We start from the raw sequence: 23,072 nt of genomic DNA, 5'->3' as shown, positions 1-23,072 counted from the left end.
ATATTCCTAAGTCCTAACTTCCCTCTGTAAAAACCAACTCATGTCTGCAATACCAGTATTCCCCCTGCCATGCAATGTATTTTGTACACCAAAAGTATCACTTTATTCTTCAATGGGGATAAAATTGCCCATAAATTAAGTGCAACCCCCCTGGTGTGGTATTCAAGGGTCCAGACATTCTTTCTCACAATTATTCTTCTCACATGCCCCCCTTTCAGCTAAACTAACCTACTCCCTATTCCCACAATATGTCTAAAGTTTTTTGATCTCTATTTCATTTATCACTATCCTCTATCCTCCTCTCCACTGTGTCCCATGTAATTAAATATAACATTTTTAAAAACCCATTTGTAATTCCACACTTCTAGTAAGCCTTCTTGACCCAGAAATACTTTCTTCCACTAGTGAACTTCTACCTGGTTTACTTTTATTACGACCCATATCACTTTCTTTTCATTTCTGAACAGCTCTCATCCTTCCCTCTTAGATCGTGAGCTCTTCTGGCCAGGCTCCCTACTCTTGATTCTTTTTGTCAACTCACAAGGCCTAGCATTCTACCTTATACATGGCAACACTCGAATTCTTCCAAAATAATGAACATAGAAGTGAATGGAGAAAATATACTACAGTTCCAAAGCTGTGACAGTCAAAAAAGATATTCTGAAGATAACTGTAGAAATGTCTAATTCCTTTAAGTTCTCTTTGTTTCAGCAACATGGAAGAGTGGTTAAAGGCACTGCTTTTGGAGCCAGACTACCTAGGTGCAAATCCCAGTGCTGCCACTTACTAGCTATGTAACTTTGGGCATGTTACTTAATATCTTTTTATGCCTTAGTTTCCTCATATGTACAAAAGATACACTAATTCCTACTTCATAATGTATTATGAGTAAAAGAAAGCTTTTAGCAAGTGCTTATAAAAGTGATTATATAGCAAAAGATTTTAACAGTTATTACCAGTCAGAAAGTTCCACATAAGTACTTGCTATCATTAGCAGACTAATTTCCCTGAGGGCAAACTTCTGTCTTCTACTCTGTAGTATCCCCAGAACTTTCCACTGTATTAGGCACATAGTTGGCAGCAGATCATCCAGGTAGTAATGAGAACCTAAATAAACTAGGTTATAATATTGGTAATGTAAGAAAGACTGATGACTACCAGAATAAAATGCATGACTACTTCTGTCTACCACCATTTTATGTATATTTATATATGTGTAAATACCTATAGACATTCTTCCTACAAAAGACACTGTGCTATTATCCTAAAAATATATATCATTTTGACTCTTCTTTCCTCCCTTGTATGTAATTTATTATAGTTAATGTTGCTCATCCTATCTTTGTTGTAATTCAATCCCTCCTTCCCATTTCCACATTGTGATAGACAAATTTGTTATACCACATCACACCTAAAGAACTACAAAAGTATCCTGGATGTTGTCTATGTATACAATTTTTCCTATCCTAATGCAACATACAAAAGCTATCAGAAAAATGGTCTTCAAATAATGTGAATCATATTAATCATATTATTCAGGTCTGGCATATACTATATTTAAATCAAAACTTTTAAGTCTGACCTCATATATAACTATTCACTCCTCTATATGGCATTTCCTGAAGTCTGAAATAATAAGTAGTTGAAATGTTAATTCATATTTCAGTTGTTCTAAAAATGTGTTTTTCATATGTGTCACTTGTCTGATGTCTTCTTTTGCCAAGAACGAGCATCGTATACAAATATATGTCTCTTATTTTCAGAATTTCACACAATTCTCTTTAGGGAATAATCCTATAAAAGTATCAAAGAAATACAAAATGAATAGACTGAATACTGTATTTCCAACTAATGATAATGACAAAGTATTAATAAATTGGCCGGGTAAACTTTCCCACAGGTAACAAATAAAACCTGAATAAAATAAAACAACTATCTGAAATAACTGGAAATCAATCAAATGTTGACAGAAACCAGAAGAGTTTACCCCAATGGAATTACAGTAGATAAGAATTACAAGCCCTGACCCATGAAGCTCCGATGTCAGGGAAAAAAAAAATAACAACAACAAAAACCTATAGTGTTAATAACTTCTTGGATAGACAAGCAGCTGAATATTTAGGAGGAAAAGTCAGAGGGCCATGAAAGGATGGGGTAAGACCCAAAATCTAGGTATAAACTATGCCCAAATCCCCAGCTGACTACAGAGTTGGGACAGGGGAAAGGGACAACTCCTAAGAGGGCTCAGAAAAAAAGCAGGACCTGGAGCTGAAAGGATGGAGCAGAGTTATCAGCTGCCATATACCATGGGAAGAAAAAAAGTAGCTCTGAGTTATGTGAAAATTATCAAAATCAAAATGGAGTCACTAATATGAAAAAAACAAAAACAAAAACCTCTGACAAATACATCCTGAAAAGGCCATGAAATCACACTTATATGACTGATAAAAACTATTACAGAAGACTGCAAAACCACAACCATGCGCAAAGGACACTACAACCTTACACAAAAAATAAGTCTGCAAGGACATCTGCCTAGCAACTGCCTGTCCAACCTCAAACTGTTATCACCCTTGTTAATGATCTTTGTAGCCAAGGGTAATTATTTCAAAACAATTATGAGTAATTAATTATGGGTAATTATTTCAAAACAATCCTCCTCATTTTTTCTTTAAAAACCTTTGTCTCCCTGAATACACACATAGTTTACTATGGCACATGTATTCCTATTGCCATGCCCTATTCTCAAATAATTATGGCTTTCTTTTAGAAAGCCCCTCTGTTACACAGTTTGACACCTTCACACAAATTAATTTCCTGCTAGAGTAACAATAGCAAAATCCTCAAAAGAACATAAAAAATCCAAAGTTACAAAATATTAACTACTATGTCCATTTTTCAACCAAAAACTATGTGCAAAGAAACAAGGAATTGTGACCCATACTGGGGGTTACAGGGGAGGCAGTCAACAGAAACTGATGCCAAACCAGCTCAAATGCTGGATGTTGCACACAGACATTTCAAAGTAGCCATTATAAATATTTGTAAAGAATCAAACAAAAATGTACTCAAAGAATTAAAGGAAAATATAGTCTTAATGAATGTGGAAATTCCAGAGCTACATTAGAAAGGTTCAACAGCACATTGGAAATCACAGTGGCCTTGAAGATAGTTCAATAGAAATCATCCAATCTAAAGAACAGAGAGAAAAAAGACTCAAGAAAAATGAACCTCAGAGACCCATGAGACAGTATCATGCTTTCTAATGTATGTGTAATTAGAATCCCGAGAGAGAGAAAAAAGTAGAAAAAATGTTGAAAAAATGACAGCCAAAAATTAAAAATAAATTACAGTATAAATGCTGTTTTAAGGTTAAAAGCTTATTCATATAAAGCACTTTCTACATTAAAGCAATTTAACCAGAAATCTACATTTTCAGTTTCTCTTTCAATTTCTATAACTTAAGATCAGAAGATATAACAAGACCTATCAAAAGCAATTTGAATCCTGCAACAAATATGAAAAAAAGATTATAAAGTAGTTCAGATTTTTAAAAAACTTTCTAAATTTTACTTTCAATAAAATTTACTTGAAACAAACAGTGGTTATTCTTGAAGGGGAAGGGTGCTACTGACTGGGATAGGGTACAAGAAAGCTTTCTGGGGTGCTGGAAATCATCTATACATTGATATTATACAGTCAGTGTTTTAGATAGGTATAAAAATGTGTAAACATTTACTGAATGGAACGCCTGAGACTTGTACACTTCATCATATCCAAGTTATTCTTCCATTAAAGAAAGAAGGAAGGAAGGAGGGAGGTCTGGGAGAAAGGATGGGAAGGAGATAGGAACTAACTTACCTGAAACCTGATCATCTGTTAAGCCAAACGCTGACATAACATTTTTGTTGATTTCATCTTGGTTTTTTAAAGGATCAAAAGCTGACATACTTGCTGCCATAACCTGAGTAGACTGTTTTCCAGAAGAATCAGAAGAAGCAGGTTTTTCTTCCCTACCATCCACAGTATCTACAAGAATAGAGGAATAAATAAAATCTTGTTTCTATTTTATCTATACAAAATATAAGACAGAGAAATATATATGTGCATAAGTATAGTCTGGAATATTAAAAGTACCTCTGAACACAAGATTATAGATCCTTTTACTTTTCTTCTTTATACTTATTTATATTTTTACTTTTAAAATCAGAAGAAAAAAGACAAATAGAAACACAAGATAAATAACAGCTTTCCCAAATAAATTATTATCTGTCCCCTTCCCTAAGAATTATTAGATGGAATAAGAGTACAAATTCCTTACCAGAAAGAAATATTTTACTTGTTTTTTTTTTTTTTTTTGGAGCCCCATGACCTATAGCCTAGTATTAGATACATACTGGGCTTCAGGAAGAAAGAACTATAGGAAACAATGCTTTATTTTTTAAAAGAATAAGAAGCTTAGCTGAGGTTATAATCATAACTTTTATGTTTTATTTCTACTATTTCTTGGTCCACTATTAAATTACATGGAAACCAAGCCAACCAGAATTCATGCTTAATCTTCTGTAAACAGCACATTAAAAACATTTGAATTTGCTACCTCTTATTTTAATATACTTATTACTTATTAAACTACCTAAAATCCTTACATAACTAATGATGTGTATAGGATGTGCTTCAAAATAATATGAAAGGGGTGGAAGCATGTGGGAGTATAGATGACATGATACTATGAGTCAACAACTGATGAAGTTGGATGTGGGTTTATGGGATTCATTATAATGTCTACTTTTGTATATATTTAAATTTTTCCATAATAAAATGTTTCAAAAATCAGAAAAACAAAATGTTAAATATTGTGAGTAGGTTAAATTTAAAACCGTGCTTTTCTTCTAAGAATACTAATATCAACAGGCATTTTATACTACTACCTTGTGAAAGGAAGGGGTTCAAGAATAACCTACATTTTACAAATAGGAATCCACGACCAAGATACAAAAAAAGAGGAAAAAAAGCCAATATAAACAAGTAAACAAGAATAATATTGCTAACCATTTACTCAATGAAGAGACAATGATCATCAATCTTTTTCTGTTACCAAACAAGTAAATGAACATCAGTTATTAGATCACCCCTGCCATAAATAAAAAATGTACCTTGTGAAAAAAATGTAAGTACTAAGTGATAAGCATCCCCTCAGCACACAGTGGCTGGCAGCTCTCACTCATTCCTAACTTGTCATTCCAAGTAACCCAAATATTTCCTAATTTTCTGGAAAATAAACAGTCCTATAAGTACTCCTTTAAAATATGTCTACCAGTTATCTATCTTCCCCAACAACTTCCAACGCAAGACAACATCCCAAAAGCATACCACACCAATCTTATAAATTATTCCCCCTCACAGCATTACTAGCTCTCATTGCCTATGTCTCTTTTCACATATGGTAAACCAAATCCATCAGGAAACACACTGTATGTTGACTAGCCTACCACTTGTTCCATTAGCTGCTAGAGAGTTATCGGAACAGGTCACTCCAATATGTAACGCAGCTTACACTTCATTTGCCTCGCAGAGCAAAACAAGTGTCCAAGAACCACTGCAGAGGTAGAGCACTGAAGACCACAGGTGACCACATATTTCTTTGTAAGGGTAATCTGCAGGTTCTAAATAGCACTGACAGCTGACTGGCAGTTTTATTTTGTGGACTAGACTTCAGTGTCTGATGTAGAGTTTTTTTGGTTGGTTTTTTTATTTTTCTTGAGAAGGAGAATATTAAACCACGATATGTGATTAAATAGAAGCTTAAAATATTCCACAGAAGCCAGGTAGCCAAGGGGTAAGTTATCTAACTAAGTGTAGGAAAGAAAACAAAAAATAAATTACAGCTATCTCTAAAAATGAAACACAGAATGTACTATTTTTACATCATCTTGTCATAAGCTATGCCAGACAGGACACAATGACAAGAAGATGGCCATACAAAGAAACAATATGTGGCATAATTTATAAGCTGCAGAGAAGAATGAATTTTAATATCTTTTATATTAATATAAGTGAGAAACTAACATTAAAATATATAAAAATATAGAAACAAAGGACTGATAAAAAATCAGCAGCTATAGTAGCAAGAAACACATAAGAAAAGTTTTACCTAAACCAAAAAGTAATTCTATTCCTTAGATCAGATTGTGGGCCACTGTAGCTAGTTTCTGCACAGTACTGGCTATGCTGGTTGAATTCTGATCTCCATTTTAGTAATTTTCTACAGATGATTAAAATCCCTGAAATTATATGCAAATATTGTTAGCATCTATGAATCCTTCCAGGTAAATGGTCTAAAGTTTACATCAGATTCTTGATTAAAAATCAGAGTTTTTTGTTTGAATAGGTAGGATTTGACAATAGGCAATCTGCTTTGACCTGAAATATAAAAGGTTTCATCATAAAGTGACCAAGAGAATCTCATTGTAATTTCAGCAAATCTCCATTACGTTATGAAACACAGGTGGAACTAGAAATTATTCAATCACCAAGTATTTATTAAGCATCTAACATTAACACAATTCCACATGACTGAAGAGGGGGAAGAGTGAAATAATGAAAAATGCATCTTTATTTAACCTATAACTAAATAACTAATTTAAAGGCAGAAAACAAAAACTTCAAAATTATTTAGTGGCCAAAAATAGAATCATATCTCAGAATCCAAAAGTTGCAAGGGGCACAGTGGCTCACGCCTGTAATCCCAGCACTTTGGGAGGCTGAGGCAAGAGATTGCTTGAGGTCAGGAGTTCAAGACCAGCGTGGGCAACCCAGTAAAACTCAAAATAAAAAAATTTTTAAAAAGGCCAGACATGGCAAGCACACACCTATTGTCCCTAACTACTCAGGAGGCTGAGACAAAAGGATTACTTGAGCTTAAAGTTGCACTGAGCTATGATCAGGCCACTGTACTTCAGCCTGGGAAATACAGTAAGACACTGTCTCTAAAAAAAAAAAAAAGATTGCAAAGGATTATACATGACATTTGTCCACAAAAATCATCTTCTACTAAGCCCTTTACATGGAGTCACCCACACCTGATAAAAATTACTATTTCACAATATGGACAGTTTTGAACATTTGAAAATCATAAGCAAAAAAAAATGTTCATTAAAAAAATCAGGTTTTTTAGTGCAATATCTAAGAATCTTAAAAGTTGAGGAAAAGTTTTTTTAATCCACTTTCAAGCCATAACACATAAATTTCAGTCCACATTTTAAAATACATTTGTTCCCAAACTACGTCATTTCTAATAATTAACTTTGCTTTTACCTTAATATAAATAGTACACGTTATCTGTAAAATGGAAAAAAATTAGTTTTTCTTTGAATATTATGACTATTAAAAATTGTTTTCAAAATAAACTTTACAACATATCATTTTAATGCATTGTACTAACCTATAAGTTTCTTTTTTACTTGAAACTACTTCAGATTCTACATGAATCTCATGAAATGATTTTCAGTTCCTAAGAGTCATTAATTATCTATTACACTGAAAAAGGTTCATGAATCAAAAAAGTTTAAAAACTGTCCTATGCCATAAACTCAGAAGTCCAAGACTAGTTATATAAGAATCACCCAGAGAGCACTTTAAAAATGGGATTCCCAGGCTCTACCCTCCAGTAGGTCTATGATGAGATCCAGGAATTGGGATAATGAAACCTACCAGTAATCTTGATATACTAGTATTCATGTTTGAGAACACAGACATGAACACTAGTACAGAGGCAGTTACAAGAAAGAGCGTGACATTGAGCATGCCATCCTACTCCTGCCAAAAAAGAGTTTTTAAAAGCATGCAAAAGACATAAGAATAAATCAGAATGAGAAGGATTCATGATTTACCATTTTCAGGAATGCTGGTGGAAGGTCCTGGTTCTCCAGGTGGTTCCAAGCTATCCAATAAGCGATTTACTTTGTTTCGAAGTTCTATCAGTTCTCGACGGAGATACTTCACCTGACTTGATTCAAGGGGTCTTGGTTGGCCATTAACTGAAATAAAAGCATTAATCTGCTTAAAATTAGGAGATGTTCTTGAAAAAATATATCAACAGAATATGCAAGAAGGAAAAATACATACAACTCCTTTAAAAAAAAACAAAATCAAATAAGATACTAAATAACTCTTTATATTAAGGAAAGGATTCTTTATTGCAAATAACTTATTTTAGAAAAAAAAGATTCATCAGGAATGATCTCTTGAGCCCAGGAGTTTGAAGTTGCTATGAGTTAGGCTGACACCATGGCACTCCAGCATGGGCAACAGAGTAAGATTCTGTCTCAAAAACAACAAAAAACACCCTACATTCGTAGTCCTAGTTTGGCCTATAATTTGTTATGTTCTACTTAGTGGGTTTAGGAGCACCCTGCTTCAAATTATACACAATTAAAACTTCAAATTCCCTATTCTATAATAATGTATTTTTATTAATGTGACTATAACTGTAGGACTTCAATGAAAGTACACAAAAAAATAAACTTATTAAATACCCATTTTTGTTAAATCTTAACATTTTTCCATCTTTGCTCCTGATCATTAAGAAATGAAATGATATGTACTGTTGGGAAAATATGATTGAGGAATTAATGAGATGTGGCTCATAAGATCATTATTTTATTATATAACCCAATATTGCTATATTAAAGACAGAAACAGGAGTTTGCAGGGTTTTGCCCTAAAAGAATATGTGGTTCAATGGTTCGCTTATTAGAGGCTGCTATCATGGGAGAGTTCTCAAATCTCCGGTGGGGATGTTTTCCAGGAAGGCTTCCCAGTATCTCAAAATCCATGAGCTTCCCCGTGTCTTGAAAGACAAGACAAGGCAAATATGGCCCAGAGGATAGGAGCTGGAGACAATGAGTGCACTTTGCCCAGAGATGCGCCCCGGTGGTTATAAACAACCTGTTTATTAGAGATGGGCTTCCTGCTCTTTCCTGTCTGTCTACCTTTAAGTCCACCATAACTAATTAAAGATACATTGAGTCACTATACCTCTTTTGTTTTGCCTTTGTTAACTGACAACTACCTCTTTAGAAGTTAGCCCCTGAAAGACTTTGTACCTGTTTGTTCCCCTAGATAGATTAGAAGCCCCTTAAGAGGACTTTTGACCCTAACTCACTACCTGTGTCCCCTAGCAACTGCATTTCCTGATATGCAAATATGTTACCCTGACAACTGGTAAATGATATCTGTGATTATAAAAACCTGTATGAATCTAACCATATTGCTGGCGGTTATGGAGATACGCCAGTCCCCTAGGAACTTCCCACTGTGTTATATCTGATCTTTATACATAAAACTGTAAACTATACCTTAGTCTCTGTGTATTCTTTTATTTCTCTCTGTTGCCTATCAATTTCCTTATCCTCTGTGGTGACCCCTATCTTAGGGACTTGGCTCTGTGGGGAGAAGCAGCTCGTGGGCCTGCCTCAACTACTCTCACCCCACAACACACATAATTAAGTCTCCTGGGTACTTCACCTCAAAACCCATTCCCCAACTTCATGATTTTAAATAAAGTTTTATATTTTGTCCATAACAATCTTGCCATGTTAGATTTATCCTTAGTATCTTTTTGTTGTATGTAATTATAACTGGTTTTTTTTTAGTTATCTTTTATAATTCCTTTATATTAGGCACACAGCAATTGTTCTATGTGATAGATGCCCTACATGAGGCTAAAGAATTCCCTTTTATTCCTAATGTGCTATGATTTTTTAACATGATTGGGATATGAATGCTTTATCTACAAAGACAGTTCAGTTTTTCTCCTTTAATCTGTCATATGGAAAATAGTATTAGATTTTCTAATTTAAACCAATCTTATACTGCCTGGGTGAACAATCTTGGCAATGGTGTGTTTCCATATGCACTGCTGAACTTGATTAGTTAATATTATTTAGTATTTTGTATCCATGTTCATAAGTGACACTGGTCTGCATTTTCCTTGGCGGTTTTCAAGTTTAAGGTTATATTAACCCCATAAGATGACTTAGTGTATACTCCCTCTTTACCTATTCTCTGGAATAGTTTGTATAATTTGGGATCATCTGTTTCTTCAGTATTTGGTAGAATAGTTGGTTCAATTTCTTTAATGTTATAATAATAAAGGCAATTAAATTATCTGCTTATTGAAATAGATTAAATTTACCTAGGAAATTGTCCTTGTCATCTGAGTTTTCAAATTTAAGTAAAATTATTCACAGTATTTATAATTTTTTAAGTTTCTACTATATTTATAGTTTGTTCCCTTTTCATTTATTTGTGCCTTTTTTCTTAACTAATTTTCATAGAAGTTTGCCAACTGCATCCTTTCAAAATTGTTGATCCTACCAATTCCCTGACTGCTAGTTCATTTCTGCTTTTTATTATTTCCTTCTAAGTTATTTGGGCTTATTTTGTCCTTTTTGTAACTTTCTAAGTTTAGTACTTAGTTCATTACTTTCCAGTTGAGGCTATAAACATCCCTTCAAGTATAGCTTTGGTGTACTCCAAAAATCTGGTCACGTAGAGTCATCATCTCATTATTTATTCCTTCATTTTTTTTTAGAGATAGAGTCTTATTACCCTAGGCTAAATTTCAGGGGTGTGATCACAACTCACTGTAACCTCAAACTCCTGGGCTCAAGCAATCCTCTTGGCTCACTCAGTCTCCCAAGTAGTTGGGACTACAGGCATGTGCCAGCATGCCCAGCTAATTTTTTTAAATTATTTTTTGTAGAGATGGGGTCTCATGCTGTTGCCCAGATGACTGGTCTCCAAATCCTGGCCTCAAGTGATCTTCCTATAAGGCTGGTGGCACCCCCTCCCCCACCTCCTGGAATCTGCAAATACCACCAGCCCCTCCACCTGGAATCTGCAAATACCACCAGCCCCTCCACCTAGAATCTGCAAATACCACCAGCCCCTACTATTTCTCAATAACAGACAAAGGCCACAGTAGAAAATCCCCAGCTCTTCCTGCCAAAAGTCCCCAGCCCACCTCAGACAGCGTAAAAGCCCTTACCGCTTTCAAAGGGGCCTGACTTCTCTGGTCCCTCTCTTGGGACCCGTGAACCTCACCCGGGAGCGCACAAATAAAGCCTTGTTGCTTGCCCCTTTCAACTCTGCTGGTCTTTATTTCTCTGGCACCATCCATCCAAAAAACCTTACACTTTCCACCTGAGCCTCCTAAAGTGTGGGGATTAGAAGCCTGAGCCACTGCACCCAGCCTCTAATTATTTCTAATTCCTATTATGATTTCTTCTTTGACTTATGTTATTTAAAAGTATATTCTGTCTCCTAAAGTAGAGGAATTGGGTTATATTTTTTTGTCCAATGGTTTCTAATGAGGCCAGAGAATATGAGCTTTAGAATATCTCTTCTCTGTTACTTTTTTGATTTGTTGGAAGACCTAGATATGGTCAACTTTTATAAATTTCCCATATGTACCCCAAAAAACCCCCAAAAAACAAAAAAACGGTATCTCTTCCTGTTAGATATACAAGATCAAACCCATTATCTGATCTGTTCAAATTTCCTCTATCTTTAGTAATTCTGAGCCTGCTTGATCTTTCAGTTTCTAAGAGAACAGCTCTCCCATGATTATAAATTTATTGATTTCTCTTTGTTCTCTCAATTTTTCCTTAGGAAAAAATCTAATGTTATGATGCACAAGTGCTCAGATTGTCACATAGTACTAGTGAATTACTCTTTTTATTATAAAATGACTGCTACTAAATAAGTTTTTATGCAAGTATTCTATTGCATTTGTCTACTGTATCTTTTTCCAGTCATTTACTTTCAAACTTTGCATAATAATCTTTTAATACATCTCTTACAAATGGCGTGTAAATAGATTTTTTTTATTTTTAACTTGAGTAAGAGATTATTTTAACTGGTACATGTAGTCAGTTTATGTATTGTGATTAGTATTTTGTGCCATTTATCAAGCTTTCCCTCTTCTTTTCTTCCCTCCTTTCCTACCTTCTAGTGAAATGAGTAGGTACTCGTTTCCTTTTTTCCCCTATTCCTATTCTTTCAATAATCACTCTTACATTTTACAAATGCAAGAGTACTTTACTTCAATTTAAACATTCTAAAGTTAATTACAACCCTCCTCCCAAACAAGTCCTTAAAATATTTTGATTCCTACCATCCCCTGCTGTCTTACATATAATTATCACTCAGTATTTTTGTCCCAACTTGTTTTTATTAAGATTCCTAAAACTATTATTCTTTTTTGTAATCAGTGCTCAGTTAAATTTACACATGTTAACCAGTTTATCTGCTCACAAGTGCTTCTTACATCATATCTTTGACCATCTTTTGGACTCAATTTTCTTCTTGTTGAAGACCACTGTTCAAAATTCTTTTAACAACAGTCTGTGAGTGGTAAATTCTCAGCCATCACTTGAAATGTTTTTATTTCTCTTCTTTCCTGAAGTTTACTTTTCTAGTTATTTTTAATAATCATTTGAAGATGAGATTCTATTGTCTTCTAGGTTTTATTATTACTACGAAGTTTACTTGCTTCATAGGTGATCAATCTTATTTTATTCTCTCTACTTTTAAGATAGTCTCTTTGTCTCTCATGTTTTCCAGTTTCACGACAATATGTCTAGTGAAGATTTACACTTTAACTTACCCTGGCTAGATTCACTGTGCCTTTTGAATCTGTAGGTTTATATCTTTCATATAATTCTAAAAATTCCTTTAGCCATTACTTCTTAACATAGTTCCACTCCTCCATTCTTTCCTTCTTCAAACTCTCAATGGAAATATGCTGGACTTTCTCATTCTCAACTTTCTTTCATATTCTCCATGTCTGTGTTTTTGTGCTTTATTCTGTAATTTCTCTGGACTTTTCAGTTAACTAATTTTCTTTTTAGCTGTGGCTAATCAGATGTTTAACCTACCCACTTAGTAACTTCAATGATTATATTTTTAATTTCCAAAGTTAACTAAGTTATTTTTAAAATGTTTGTTCTTTTTCCATAGTTCCTTGCTCTTATATTCTTATTCCTTCAAGTCTTTAATAAGTTTTAATACTGTATAGACTATCACTTCTATTACCTGAAGTTGTTGGAAACCTAATCCTGCTATTAGTTGTGTTCACTGTTTCTTGCTTACACTGACTGTTTCATGTGGCTTACCGTTTTGAACCCTTAAGTTCACCAACAGGATTTTATCTACAAGAAATTGGAATGACCTGCATTGAGAATATACCCCTCCAGATAGATTTTTGCCTTTCTTTCTGCTATTTTTTTATGGTAATATCTGGGCTTGGGAGTTTCCAAACTCTGTATATAATTTAAATATATCTTATATTTAAACCCAACTCACCTAAGGACCATGCTATGAATCCTTAAGGGAAACTTCTCAAACCCCTCATAGCCCAAAGTATAACAGTCAAGCTTCCTTGACTCTTTCTGTATCAAGAGAGAGATCTGTTTCCTACAGTATTCTTTTTGAGAGTATAGCCCACTGAGTGTCTAGGGCCAAGGGCCTATACTATTGTAAATACAAAATGACAAGTCCTTAAATTATACAGACTAAAACCTTCACTATCACACCATGAATACCACATGTCCCAGCTTCTGGTACATCAGGCCGTTAGTTTTTAGTTCCATTAATTTTTTTGGTCCCTGGATATTTCCCTACTTTCCTGGACAAGCTGAGTTGCGTAATTCAAAAAATATATTTATAATAGTTTACCTAGCAAGTCCTCAGTGATTTTTGGAGAAAGGATTTTCAGGCTATTTAATATGCCTTATACCTAGCCAGGACTTCAATATTTTAAATTCAATATTATAAAAAGATAACTTTTATTAAAAATTTTTTAAACAGTTTTTGTTATTAAAATTTAACAATCTGATTCATATTCATCCTTCCTAGATGGAAATGAAATAGATACAAACTAAATCAACAGCTGTGATCATATTTCATAAAACACTAAGGTTCAGCACAACATAATTTTAAAAACAAATGCTAAATAAAGCATCAAGAAAAAAATGTGCACATTTTTCACATAATCATGCCACCACTTAACTCTGTAATCATTTCTATTTTGTCCCTTAAGAGTTTTGCCTTGCAAATCTATTAAAATCTAAAAGAAAAATTCTAAATGATTAAAAATCAGTCTTTTATTTGTTTTTATCAGAACTATTTTTAATCTTTAAGTACTCTCTGGAAAATATTGTCAAAAGTATCTAAGCCCTTTATAAATAAATATAATATACAGGAAGATAATTATAAATTCTTAAAGAACCAGGAATAGTTTTAAGCCTGAAGTTATTTTAATCCTGGTGGATGATTCCTGATACAAGTGGCACACAATTTAGGGTAACAAAGCAGAGGTGGAATTTAAAACATGCCTACTTTCTATTCACCTTTCAAAAACAATAAAATAGTCTAACAATTCAAAAATTCCAATACAGCTAAATTAAAATATAATACTCTCTTAGAGATATCAAAAGTTGTATCTGATTTCAAAAATAAAATAATCTTAACACATTTTGTTCTTACTCAATTAAACTTTCATCATTTTCTTAAAATACATATAGCCAGAAGCTCCAACCACTCCTTCAATGCAAATTAATTTAAGCACCTTTTGAATAAATTATTGCTTAATTCTTAGCTTTTAAAAGGAAAAAAGCCCAAAAGCTTTTAATAAAAACACAATGAATAAAATAGTAAATTAATTAGAAAGTTTGCCACTCACCAAATAACGTCAGTTTCAGTATTCTACTACACTGAATTGCGAAGGAAAGGTCAGAACTATCAAAAATTGTTATAAGATCTCCATCTGGAATTTAAAAGAAAAAGAAATGAGTTTCAGATTTTAATGAGCAGTAAACTAGGACACATGTAAAATTTAGATCCAAAATGCACAGCATCATTAAATGTTCCTATAAAACCTTAAATCTTAAAGGATCACCTAACAAAGATGTATTTTGTTTCAAAAGAACACTATATCAATTTTGCTTCCTATTCCTATACCAAAGTATTTATCATATCTTCATGAGAAAACATAGCTAATGGCATTAACTTTTACTAGTTACCAGGAAGAGATTCATGGTAGCAATACCACCTGTTATTGGTTTAGATTGAACGCTTTCCACTCTAAAAAATTTAAATATATTTATAAAAATTTAAAGTAATACAGATTCTCAAGGTTCAAATCTTAATCATAATTACCACAGAACACCATTGACACAAAGGGAGGGGAAGCCATATATATTAATAATACAACAATAACTCCAAGGGTTGCAAAAATGAGGTTTCTGCAAAACTGCTTGGGGAAACTGTGGCCTCAAGGTCACATGTGGCCCTCCAGATCCCAAAGTGTGGCCCCTTGACCAAATCCAAACTTCAAAGAACAAATCCTGTGATTTGTTCTATAAAATTTGGATTCAGTCAAAAGGCCCCACTCAAGGATCCAGAAGGCCACATGTAGCCCCAATGCTGCAGGTTCCCCACCCTCAAGTCACTGACTGTTTTGATACTAAGATGAAAACTATCATATTTCCCTATAAAAACATTTTTTTTTTTTTGAGACAAGAGTCTCATTCTGTTGCCCAGGCTAGAATGAGTACCGTGGTGTCAGTCTAGCTCTCAGCAACCTCAAACTCCTGGGCTCAAGCGATCCTCCTTTCTTCAGCCTCCCGCGTAGCTGGGACTACAGGCATGTGCCACCATGCCTGGCTAATTTTTCCTATATATATATATATATATATATATATTAGTTGGCCAATTAATTTCTTTCTATTTATGGTAGAGATGGGGTCTTACTCTTGCTCAGGCTGGTTTCGAACTCCTGACCTCAAGCAATCCGCCTCCCAGAGTGCTAGGATTACAGGCTTGAGCCACCGCACTGGCCTATAAAAACATTTATATGCACAAAATAGTGCATATTTAAGACTGAAATCCCCCACATCCCAAGGACAAGGATTATAATTAACATATCAATTGTATGTATGAAAAGCTTCCAAAGGGCTAGGGGAAAAAATGTTCTATAGAGAGAACAAGAACAGAAAAGGAGCCACAGAGAAGGAGTTGGTCAGCGACCTCTGCAGGGTATCTCCTCAGACGCAGCTGGGTGGGGAGGAGTTTTGTCCTGGGAAGGCCAAGAGGGTAGATGCTCTGCTGCACCAATTTTAACACTAATTAGGAAAATTTACTTTGGACAAGGATGGCAATAACTGAGGATTTTCTATCTGTTTTTAGCTCTTTATAAGCAGATTCATTTCACACGCATCTGAAGTTCAACTTTCAGGGATTCTATTCATAAAACACATTTTTAAGAAAATAAAGTATATATGTAAAAGAAAGAAACCTCATACAACTGCTTTTTTTTTTTTTTTCAGAATTCCACAACAGAAACAGAGTATCTCTGATGGTAGGAACTTTACCTGAGCTATCCCTCCACTCTAGTGCCCAACAGTCTAGGGAACACAAATCTGAGCAATGCAGAACACTTTTAAAACACCATGAAAAACAAATACAATGTTGTAACTAAATGTACTGGACAAATTCCAACAATAAGGATATCCCAAGCGAGGGGTCCACAAACTTTGACCAATGGACAAATCCCTGTTTTTATAGGACTATGAACTAAGAATGGTTTTTACATTTTTCAAAGGTTGTAAAAAAAAAAAAAAAAGATAATGAGACAGAGGCCTTACGCAACCCACCAAGCTCAAATATTATCTGATCCTTTATAGAAAAAGTTTGCTGACCCTTGCCCTAAACAAAAATAAGTGAGTTAAGAGAAAGCCAGTTAGTGAGGTCAGTTTAAGATATACTACTAAGTTTTAGGTAAGAGCAAAGCATCTCAGGTTAAAAAAAAAGACCCTTCAAAATTTCAATTGTAAAGTCTGGAAGTCACAGAAGTGAAAGTCAATGTATCGTAGGCAGATGAAATTACTAGGGAAGTGAACAGGAAGAAAATTGCTCTCCTTTATTGTTCTTTAACACGGGTGGCTCTCAAAAATTTGTTTTGCATGCTCTTAGATCATATATCACAAAAAGGAGAATTACACCTGCAGCTAGATAGCGAACTTAGCTGATCACCAGTGATTTACACTTCCTTCCCACAGTGTAAACTGTGCAACGTGGCTGCCCAAAAAAGAAGGGCATTTCCCAACCCCATGCATCTCAGCAGAGCCATGTGACTGGGTTCTGGCCAGTATGTGGTAGACAAAAATGATATACACCACCTCGAGGCCTCGCAAGTAAAATCTCCCATGTGATTCTTCATACTCTGTCATCACCTATCTGCCTGCTGAATGTCAATGCCTAAGGTAAGCTTGTAAACCAAGTGTTAAAGATAACAAAGCTTCTGTCAGCCTGGATCCCTAAAATGATCCAAGTGCTAAACCACTCAGATTGTAAGATTTCTATTTACAGCATCTGGCATTACTTTAAGCCAGCACTCACAGAGACAGAGAAAAACTATTAGTAAAAAGAAGAAAACCAGCATAAGCACTGTGTCAGAGATGTTAAGGGATAAGGGTATTTCAACAATGATGGTGTGTGTAGCAGTGCCAAATACTGAGATCAAGATTTAAAAGACTACAAATAAATTCAATAATGAAAAAGATACAGGTAACCACCGAAAGAGAAAATTTCAGTAAAGATGTTAATAAATGCAACTTGAATAGAAAATATAGTCTACTTCTGTAATTCCACTGTATCTTCAATAAAACACTTGTCATGCAAAACCCATCTCCATAAAAAGTTTTGTGGTCAAATGAGTCTGGGAACACTGCATACTATAAACTGATAATGTGTATCAGCATATTACACTCTGAAAATTCCTTAAATAAAGCAACACATTTGTCTTTGTTTAAACCAGCTTTCCCATACTTAGCTGACCAAGAAATCCTTTTTCATTCAATATATACTGATATCCTTTACACATGGGGGAAAAAAGCGTGGGAATTTTTAAAGCAAAAAGGAAACCAGAATTGTATGAGCAGAAAATGGAAAAAAATGCTTATAAAAATGTGAAAGTGTTCTAACACTTAAAAAAACTCCCTTCTAGTAATAAATCACTTAGCTATTTTTAACTTAGAATTGTACTAACTACATGTATATCCCATTAAATAAAGTAGGTACTTAACTACCATAAAAAGGGGGAAAAAAGAAACAGACCAATAAAAATGGACAAAATATTAATAATATATATAATATTTAGACTTTTTTAAACTAGCTTTAAAAACACTCTTACCTTCATCTTTATACTTTATTGTTACTTCATCATTACTTAGAAGTTTTCCTCTGAAAACTCGTTGCATCATTAGCACTAATTCATCATAAGTAATATCTTCATTATGAATAGGAATTCGCCGAATATCCTCCCCAAGTTGAGCTTTGATGATCAGCTTCCCACTTAGGTCCAACTGTCCATTCATGGTGGACTCCAGGATGTTCTATATATACAACTCTAGGGAAAGACTGATAAAAATGGTTTTGATGATTAAATGACAACATATCTTAAAAGTTGAAAACAGAGATACTACTAGAATCTAAGAAATTCTGACCTTCAAAAGAGATTCACTGTCTCAATGTTACCATATTCAGGTTAAAATGGTCTAGAGGCAACTTTATTTTATGTGCATAATTTCTTTTTACTGTTTTAAACTACTTACCTGACATTACCATTTAGATTTCTCATTTAAGATGTTTTAAGAAAATTCCTGATCCTCCACCTAAAACCTGCTGCTTCTATAGTCTTTCCCATCGCAATTAGTGACAACTCTTTCCTTCTAGTTGTTCAAGACAAAAATAATCTCGGGTTCATCTCTTTTTCTCAAATCTTATATCCAAACTGCAGACAAAATCTGGGTGCCACTACCTTTAAAATAACTCTGGAATCCAACCACCTCAGTACTTTCACTGTTATAATTCCATCCTAGCCACCACATATATTGCCTAAATTATTACAGAAGACTCCTAACTGGTCTGCTTGTTTTTTTTACCTTTGTCCACTTTTATTCTATTCTGAACATATCAGACTTATCCTGTGAAGTAAAATCTAATGTCACTCTTCTCAAAACCTTCCAAAGGACTTTCATCTAAAAAGCAAGACCTACAGGGGCATAATCTTGTCTGTGGCCGCTGGCCAAGTATTTAATCTTATTTTCTACTTTTCTCCTTCCCTCAACCCTGCTACATCTATACTTTTAAGTTCTTCCTCCCTACTCAGGGCTTTGTACTTGCTACTCCCTTAGTCTTGAACTCTTTTGGCACTGCTGATATGATTCATATCTCTGTTCAAAGGTAAATTTCTCAGAGTTCTTCCCTAACTATCTAATTTAAAATTGCTCCCCTGTCACTATCTTCTTTCCCTGTTTTATTTTTCTTCAAAGCACTTAACACTAACATTATAGATTTATTAACATTGTATTGTCTTTTCTACTGGAAGGTAGGAAGTAAACAATTGTTTGCTGTATTTCCAGAGCCTAGAAGAGTGCCTAGCACATGGTAGTCATTTAATAGTTGCTACATGAAGGGAGAAATAAATGATGGTTTCAAAATTCTATTAGCCTATAACTCTAAATGCTAACCCTAAAAGAAAAGTATATGTGAACACTAAAATAGAACCTCAAATTTTTCTCTCTAAAATAAGAAAGATCTCATGAGTATTTTCTCTAATTTCCTGTTTTAGGAAACTTGAAGAGAAAGAACAAATGTGTGATACCCTCCTGAGCTTGGTAAAAAAAACTACTGTGCTACATACTCCATAACTACCCCTGGCCCACCTTGCTAGATGTTTATTAGACTGCATACTTTATGAAAGACACACAGTATCAGAGAACTAGTCACTAAATACTAATCTGCTACAGAATTTTCCCTTCTTGGGTTTTATTTTAATCCTTAATCTTATTCAGTATGATTATCCTGTAATGACTTTATAATCTTAAATTCAAATGTCTAAGGCCCCTAGTAATTTAAATGGTTGCTATATAATGCAGAATATACTTCTGATCAAATAATGGGTTAATATCTCTTCTTCTCAAGGCCAATATGTCCCTGAATAGGTGATCTTTAAGTGCTGAGCATTTCCTAAGCATCAACTCCTTCCTCTTCCTGCCCCAAGCAAATGCTCTCTCAAGACTGTTTAAGGTGTTCTACAACCTCCCACTGGCCACATTCTGGTTTCAAACACATGCTTTACTACTAGCAGTTTTCTGTTTTCTTCTCTTAAATTTGTTACTTCATTAACATCATCACACTTCTCTACAATTATTCTCTGTCCTTTTGCATGTGTGAGAGCACTCACCTGTCTCCCTCAACACATAACCCTTCAAATACTTATAACAAGTTTTTGTGAAACCTAATTCATTTCAAGAATATAACCTATCAGTGCCCTAATGTTCTTTATATAAACATCTTAGGCCCTTTCCTCTAACTATTCCTTAAATGAATGTCTCTAGACTCCTTCACCATCCTCTGGACAGATTATATTTTATTATGTTAATAAATCTTTAGTGAAATGGGGCATCAAAACTAAATAAAACACTCTAAGGTCAATGCAGAACACAGTGGACTGTGTTCCAGGACGCCATGCTTATCTTAATGCAAAATAAGAACACTGTTAGATTTTTATCTGCCAAGTCTCACAATGGACTTCTCATGAAGACTTTGATTAACTAAAACCTCCACACAACCAGCGCTTCACCTTCTGCAATGTCTTTTGCATTCAGGAAACATTTACTGTAGGTATTTAGTAAATACCTACTTTGTGCCAGCTCTGAAGTATAATTACTTCAACAAAGATAAATATTTCATCTGATTTGTACCAGCAGCCTGAGACAAATAATGACTTTTCAATAAACTAATGTACTTCTTACATTCTCCTACCTACATGATGTGTACCTACCGGCAATAATGTAGACAGGGACCAATGCTTAGCTTTAGTTAGATGGTTCTATTTATTCCCCAGAAGCACCTTGAATAGTGCCTGACATATAGTCGGTATTTAAAGAACTGTTTTTGTTCCCTGCATGAATGATAAAATAAGGAATAAAGTTCTGATAAAGGGACTGGGAGAAGAAAGCTATAATATCAGATCAGTTCTTAAGTCAGACCCTCAGACTATACCTTTTTTAATGTAGCTAGAAGTGACTCCCCACATCACACTACTAATTATGAGAAAATTCCAATATCAAATATAATTGATGGTATATGTATTTTTGACTGTGGAGGGGGTTGTTGCTCAGATGTAAAAACTTGAGTCACATATACTTTGTATCTGCCATGTTTGCCTGCAAATTCACTTTTCCCAAATTCGGTGTTTCCCATTGATTGTGAACTATCTGTGGCCAGGAACTAGTGCTTCTTTCCTAAAGCTGTCTCCATTTATACAGTTATCTTCTCAGGGTAAACACACAAGTAGCACAAAACTAAGTGTGCAAAAAAAATTTTCCCTTCAAGGGAAATCTCATCCCCCCTTCATATAAGAGAATCCTGGTTCTCATTTTCTCTAACAAGGCAGAGACAGGTATGAAACTAGTTCCTAGAAATGCTGGTGAGATTCCTACAACAATTTCTTCTCCAACCTAGTTCTTGCCCCATTCCCTCTGAAGTCCAGAAATGAATCGGCCACTAATTTATATAACCCTCCAACAGGAACGCTTTTCTCCGCACTGGGAGTAAACCGACATGCCCAAGGTCACATAAAAAGCCTGCCTCCTGAACCCCATTCTAGGTCCAGTAGCCAAACTTCCGGCTCCACTAACCCTGAAGGGAAGACCCTGATCAAAATCTGAGGCTGTGGCTTAGGTATCTCCTGAGGGTGGCAGTTTCCTTCAAGACATCCTAAGCTGAGTCAACCCTTGATTAGTCCAAAGAATGCAAGGGGCCTCAAATCCTGCCTGACCAGAGGCAATGTAGCACTACTGTGTGAGCTTAAGTCATTCTTGGGGGTTCATTTTCATTCTATTCAAAATGGGAATAGTATCTGAATTTGGATAGGTCCTTGTGATATATGAGATCGTACATATAAAATACTTGGTATACTACCCAGCAATGCAAACTCTTAAAAAGTTAACTAGAATCATCACCATAAAACCTGGCTGGGCCTCCAAACGGCAGGTTTAAGCGCTGACTTAGCCAAGGAACGAGGTTTCTCCTAAGTGACCCCCAATCTATTTCCAAAGGCGCCACTCTCCACGCTTCTCACTCTTTCACGCTCCTTTGGGGGCCGACCACCCCACCCCCTCCCCTTTCCCGACCGACCCCTGGGCCAAGCAGACCTGTACACGGGCCCTAGCGGCCCGAACGCCTCCCAGAGCCCCGCGACCCGTCTCTCCGCCAGTGGCCAGCGGCCGCTCCCTCTCCCCTCCCCCTCCGCGGCCTCCCCTCCCCCACGCGAGGCCCCGCCTGGCCTCCCAACCCCCCTCCCAGCCAACCCCCTACCACAGCCTCCGACCCCACCCGCCCGGCGCCCGTCGGTCGCAGCTACCCAGTCTCCCGGCCTTCTCAGAAACAGCAGCCGCGCCCCCGTCTCCAGCTGCCGTACCGGCTAGCCAAGGCCGCCGCCGCCGCCGCCCCTCTGCGGGTCTCCACCGACCAGGCCGATACGAGGCAGCCGCTGCCGGGCTCTGGGGCGTCCCGGGGAGGCTGCGGTCACGGCCTGCTCTCTTGCCCTCCGCGGCCGCCGCACCTCGCTCGCAGGCTCGCGCGGGCCCGGGCCAATCGCACGGACCCAACAAGCCTAGCGAGAGCTGGGGCCCTGTACGTGGCAGGCGAGGGAAAAAGAGAGGCGGGAGCAAGGGGGAAAAAAAAAATCGGCCTTTTTGCTCCGCCTCAGTACGAGCGAGCCAACCCACAACGCATGCGCAGAGGCGTGGGGCGCGCGCCCGGCTGTGCGGCCGCCCAGTCCCTGCTTTCTCACTGGGTGAGCGGATGTAGAAAGTGCGAGCTGAGCCGATGCACGCATGCGCGGGGCGGGACCAGCGCTTCTCGTTTTCCTGAAAACGTGTTGTTGCAGTCTCTCGCCCGTGGGCGGGGCATAGTGTGCTGTGCTAGACCTTTCT

General features: G+C 36.1%; 1 protein-coding gene across 3 annotated transcripts in view; it reads right to left on the bottom strand.

Annotated features, from left to right (window-relative positions):
* TFG (trafficking from ER to golgi regulator) overlaps positions 1–22,806 on the bottom strand; it is a 36,933-nt gene extending 14,127 nt beyond the window's left edge. Inside the window, exons 1-5 of one of the 3 annotated variants that reach the window (XM_012779720.2) lie at positions 22,556–22,806; positions 18,260–18,486; positions 14,750–14,833; positions 7,893–8,039; positions 3,862–4,029 (exon numbers count right to left, since the gene is read on the bottom strand). In XM_012779720.2, the coding sequence (XP_012635174.1) occupies positions 3,862–4,029; positions 7,893–8,039; positions 14,750–14,833; positions 18,260–18,443 (583 nt within the window). In that variant the 5' untranslated portion in view covers positions 18,444–18,486; positions 22,556–22,806. Of the gene's footprint in view, positions 1–3,861; positions 4,030–7,892; positions 8,040–14,749; positions 14,834–18,259; positions 18,487–22,498 lie in introns of all 3 variants that reach the window. The other 2 variants (XM_012779718.3, XM_012779716.2) reach the window with 2 other exon arrangements.
* Positions 22,807–23,072: the final 266 nt, after the last annotated feature.

Source organism: Microcebus murinus, chromosome 1, assembly GCF_040939455.1.
Source record: "Microcebus murinus isolate Inina chromosome 1, M.murinus_Inina_mat1.0, whole genome shotgun sequence".
Classification (NCBI taxonomy): Eukaryota; Metazoa; Chordata; class Mammalia; order Primates; family Cheirogaleidae; genus Microcebus; species Microcebus murinus.
Note: the sequence above shows the minus strand (reverse complement) of the source record. Positions and strands in the feature narration are given on the sequence as shown.